Source organism: Penaeus chinensis, chromosome 26, assembly GCF_019202785.1.
Source record: "Penaeus chinensis breed Huanghai No. 1 chromosome 26, ASM1920278v2, whole genome shotgun sequence".
NCBI classification, from domain to species: domain Eukaryota; kingdom Metazoa; phylum Arthropoda; class Malacostraca; order Decapoda; family Penaeidae; genus Penaeus; species Penaeus chinensis.
In genome coordinates, this window is record NC_061844.1 from 5,639,559 (window position 1) to 5,644,558 (window position 5,000).

The 5,000-nt window shown below is 39.4% G+C and overlaps 2 protein-coding genes across 5 annotated transcripts in view; one reads left to right on the forward strand and one right to left on the reverse strand.

The window, feature by feature from the left end:
* Positions 1-3,639, reverse strand: part of LOC125038987 (probable E3 ubiquitin-protein ligase bre1) — a 5,417-nt gene extending 1,778 nt beyond the window's left edge. The window contains exons 1-6 of the mRNA XM_047632705.1: positions 3,591-3,639; positions 3,320-3,443; positions 1,323-1,567; positions 731-945; positions 426-547; positions 1-163 (exon numbers count right to left, since the gene is read on the reverse strand). The exon at positions 1-163 is cut by the window's left edge and continues 972 nt beyond it. Coding sequence (XP_047488661.1) covers positions 1-163; positions 426-547; positions 731-945; positions 1,323-1,567; positions 3,320-3,443; positions 3,591-3,639 — 918 coding nt within the window. The remainder of the gene's footprint in view (positions 164-425; positions 548-730; positions 946-1,322; positions 1,568-3,319; positions 3,444-3,590) is intronic.
* LOC125038839 (YY1-associated factor 2-like) overlaps positions 3,623-5,000 on the forward strand; it is a 30,707-nt gene continuing 29,329 nt past the window's right edge. Inside the window, exon 1 of one of the 4 annotated variants that reach the window (XM_047632439.1) lies at positions 3,623-3,746. In XM_047632439.1, the coding sequence (XP_047488395.1) occupies positions 3,721-3,746 (26 nt within the window). In that variant the 5' untranslated portion in view covers positions 3,623-3,720. The remainder of the gene's footprint in view (positions 3,747-5,000) is intronic. The other 3 variants (XM_047632442.1, XM_047632441.1, XM_047632440.1) reach the window with 3 other exon arrangements.

Sequence of the window (5,000 nt, forward strand, 5' to 3'; positions counted from 1 at the left end):
CTGATCCATCTCTTCATCTTCCACAGTCTCCTGAACCTGCTCTTCATTTCTCTTTCTCTTTCCTGATGGTGTAGCAGCAGGAGAGACTGCATGAGCCCTTTCTAATTCATCAGCTCTGGTTATGAAACTCCAGAGTCCCACTGATCTTCTGCAGACTTTGCACCTGTTGACATATTGCAAAAAATTCTAAATGAAACCTTGCCTCAAAACAAATTGAATGATAATAACTATGAAATTGCCTCTTTGAACATGAAATTAAAGATTTGCTGCTTACATATACGATGATTGTTACCTTTTATGAAATGTATTAATAACCACAAGAATACTGTGCAGCAATAGATCTTTCTACATTTTGAAACTGTGTAACTGAATCCGCAGAACTACATTGCCACTCAGTTCTGCTCAAAGAATGCCATTCTACAAACCTTAAATATGCTCCTTCACCACGAATCCATCCACTCAAAACCAATAGCACACTGGAAGCCTGGACTTCATAATCGGTGCTATCATTTTGGAACAATCCCACAATAAGGTCTCTATCTGCTCCCTGAAATACTGATTGCTGTAAGCGCTACACATATTCTTTGTAAATATATTCTTAGGCTAAACATTTTCATCTGTATAAAGTTTTACAAATACTCAGTGCTAAAATAAGTACTATTAAGAACAAGTGTTTTACTTCATAAGAAGATGCAAAACAAGCTAACAGTTCATCACTTTCTGTACTTACAAGGCTATCTGATAAAGCTTCAACATCAAGGTAGGGAAGAGCTGAATTTAGGGCAGCCAGTGTCCGAGCAGAATTTGTGAGATTGCGCATGTCTTCAATAGAACCAATATAAGGTGGCTGGACAAACTCTTCAGGACTTGGGTTGTGTTTCCAACCACAGGCATCTTTGTGGGCTTCTACTATCCTGCTTTTCAACAGACCAAGGTACTTTTCATCTGTAAAAAGATTTCATGCTTTGAGAGGGTACTGTTTGTTGCTTCATAATTTACCTTTTGTTATCTATAACATATCAACTGAATGGTTATAAAATTATCAGAATACAGTACTATTATTTTTCAAAGATTTTTGGTATCTATTGAACAAAAACATAAGATATCTCCCAGTTATAAAGATTATTGTTTGTATTTTTTTTTTTTTTCTATTATGCATATCAAACAGCAGTCAGCCATACCTTTTGGAAAAAAGTAATCTATTTCCAAAAATTATCAGAAGTAATAAAGCCATTGTCTGCTTCACTCAAAAAAAATCCTAGATTAGTCACAAACAAACAAAACTGGAAACTGTAAAACACAAACAACTATGCTACACTCACAAGCTTTGAAATCCCGAACATCAGGTAGGATTGCACACACAACCTCTCGGCAAGTGACGCACTGAAGAACATCCTTTTCCTGGATACGCCAGCCCCATCTTGCACACTCCAAAGGGGTCAATTCTTGCACATTCCACAATCCTGGTCTGAAGGAACTGACTCGGTTATAAAATTCCTCAGGGTTCTGTGGTTGTGTTTTGACTGCTTGGGCATTCTGCTTGTTCAATTTCTCAATGTTAATTAGTCTGGAATATAAAAGAAAATAAATAGTCAATATATAAATTGCATTGTGTATGGTAAGTAGACGAATACAATTATATGCAGCTTAGTTTTAAGTCAACAAAATAGCAAGCAACATGGCAGTGTTATTAATCCAGGAACCCTGACCTACTTAAAAGTGCAAAACAAGCACATAATGGTATTTATTAGGCAGGACAAAGCTTGGGTCGCTCACTAATAGTAAAATATATGGTCTGCCCGGGCTCTGAAGCAGTGATGAATGCCTGACTCTACACCATTATCAGGTTGGACTTAAGACTGAAGAGCTTCCATTATAAATCTCAGAAAGTTTCAAGTGAAATTGGATTAGAAATAACCATTATAATCATGATGTAAAAAATAAATTTTGATCCAAAATCATATGTTACCATATAAAATAATGGACTAGTTATACAGAAATGGAATGCAACATGGACAAATAAGAGCCACTGCCTCAGTGGAGTTGTAATGCTGCAGATATTTAGCTCAATGTAACTTGTAACTTCCTCACACTCTCTGACTGGCTGCAGCATATATGATTTTCCAAGCTAAAGCATGAATTTAAGTCTACTCTTAAGGATGTAACCCCTCAATGACTGCAGTTATTGAAGAGTCAAACAAGTGAACAACTGTTTAGCACACACAACTCAGAGCAGGCTTGACATGTGTTGCATAGAAGTACATGCCACTGGAAACAAGTCCATTCATTGTATGTAAATGCAACCCCTTAGCATGGGTTACACTACTTCTGGGTTTTATTTCTTTAAAGGTTATGTATGGGAATCAGGGATTAGGGTCCAATGGGTGTCGAGCAGCTATGGGTTGGTAGTGAGTCATTTGATGTGGTATTGACTTTAGTGGAATGTTTGTCTTTAACCCGTTTCTGCCGAGTGAAGAAAATAAATAAAAATTCTACACTCTGGAGATTAATGGCAACGAGATGACTTTGAGTGCAAGAGTTCGGTACATCAAGCCGAACACCCCGCTTGAAGCACTCTGGCGTATCACCGAAGCGTACAGCTGTACTCCACAGACCAAGCGGTTTGTTAAGACGCTGCAAGGCGTGGCCCGGCAGAAATGGCTCTGCACGCTCTAATTAATTCTTATGGACTCATAACTTTTCATGAACTGGCTTGATTTTTTAATATATGTTATAGGTGTTAGAACTAATAAATTCCTAAGATCAATAGAATTATTCTGGGTGAGTTTAGCATACCACCAAGTTGTTTGATAATTTTCTATGGACTCTCCATGCAGTAAAGAAAACGCATTTTTATACTTTGTCTGTCATAACAAAATATCTTGCTGTGACCACAAACCATCAAAAATTGCTTCATAGAGTTTGATATTAGAGAATGTTACCAAAGAGGCCTACAATTACACCAAAACTATGTATATAGTACTTCACCACAGTTACACCTACGACAACATTTACTTTTCCTGAAAATTTCCCCAAGACATGATTATGAACACCTCTACCACTGTCAAAATTTATACACATAAACTAACACGCGCATATAATTTTCCAGCCACTGTATATTCGAAGGTCATGTTGTATAAGCCGGTTTCACTTAACTTTTTAGGTTTAGAATCATATAAAGTTGATCTTGTTTATAGAAAGATTAGATGCCCAAGATTATATGCCGAGCACGCCAAATAAGTGTCTGTCATGGTAGAAAAATTGGAGGAAATAAACCGGTTCTGCCTAAATTCTCATCGGAACATGTAAAAGATCATACCCTGGCGGTCTGGTCACCGTATCTGTCAAGAAGAGAAGATAGTAGAGATTTTGTTGACTTTGGCCAACACGGCGTCTCCTTCCTCCTCCATTGTTTACATCCTGACTTATGAGGATCACGTGACCTGGTAGCGTACTCCGATCTCAACTTTTTATTCTTTAGAAAAAATAATTACCATAATCTATAATCATACCATAATTCCGAAAATGGCTTGGAAAAAGAGGTGGACTCATCTGTGCTGAGAAAAATATGATGTTAATTCAGAAGAAACCCTTTAGGAAGAGGGGTTCCTGGATGTTGCTCGCGAGTCCAGGCCGCATGTTGTTGGAACGTGTCTGTTGTGTGGTGGCGGCGGAGGCACTGGAGGGCTGGTCTGGTATCTGCTGTCCTCACAGCAAGGTATGGACCAGAAAAAGAGTCCAAGCAGGTAAGTACCCCGAAAGGCGTGGTTCTGAAGTCAGGAGTGCACGCTTGAGCTGAGCGAAGAGCAGCTTGGACGTCCGGAAAGGGAGGATATCAAAGGATAACTGATTGCATTTGTGACGTGTTGTGACAAAGGGGATTGACCCAAGATTGGCACTTGCAACCCTCTTTTGCCAAGATAATTGACACTCTTGGCCCATCCCTGCACGTGAGCTTGCACCGGGCACCACCTGCGAGTGGTAGCCATCTGGCGAGGCGTCACCATCTGCCTTTCCTCCCCTGTCATGGCTGGGAAGCGTCTCGCCAACATGAATTTCAATTAAGTTGATTGAGACTGAAGTGAAGCTCTATTACCTCGCTCGTGGCGTATATTTCAGATGTGTTTCGAGCCATCTTCGCTAGCCTTTGGGGTGACAGGGAGAGCCTTCTGTGGTGGGTGGCAGGGGCAGGATTCAGAAAGGAGCAGTTTGGGGTTTGGTGTGGTGAGGGTAGGACTTGGGCCAGGTTGGGCTGTCTCTTTGGGGTTTGGGAGGCCTGGCTGATCTTGACACGATGGCCGCTGGGTGGCTTTGGTTGGGGTTGGGGACGGGTGTGTTTTTTTTCAGTAATTATGAGGAATTTCTTTGTTTGAGCACTTCAGAAAAATCCTGAGGTTGATTTTTTCTGGTTGGTTTTGTGATGATTGGTTTGTATTCCACGTGTAAAAGTCGTGCCATTTGCAAACATGATATCCTTTCAAACATAAACCATTTCTGGTCATAGGAAACAAATTGAAAAACTGGCCTAATTTTATATGGTAAATGGTTAGAAGACATCCACAGTCACTATCAGATGGGAATTTTACATCTAATATTATACCCTGTTTATCTGTATTCACTTGGAAATTGCTGGAGAGCTTATAATTATAGGTTCCCTCTGAGAGTTAGATACTGTCAAGTGAAAGGCTAATGAATCTCAAGCTTGTGTGTTCTGGTAAGATAGAGCTTAGACTAGTTTTCTATTCTTCAGTAAGTAGGAATGGAGTGCAGCCTCACCAAAATGAATATAGTAGTTTTTTAGAGGCTGTTGTGTTAGTGCATAGGTCAGTGGGTAATACATGGGCATCTCCTAAATGTTTTACCATTAAATTTTGCAACAATGAAAGAGCACAAGAATGATTTAATTGATATTTTTTGGATAATTACTAGTGTCTGTGGAAAAAGGTCATTTAATTTTCTTATTGTGGAAGGAGAAGCCAAATAGCTTAATTTCCTTTTTT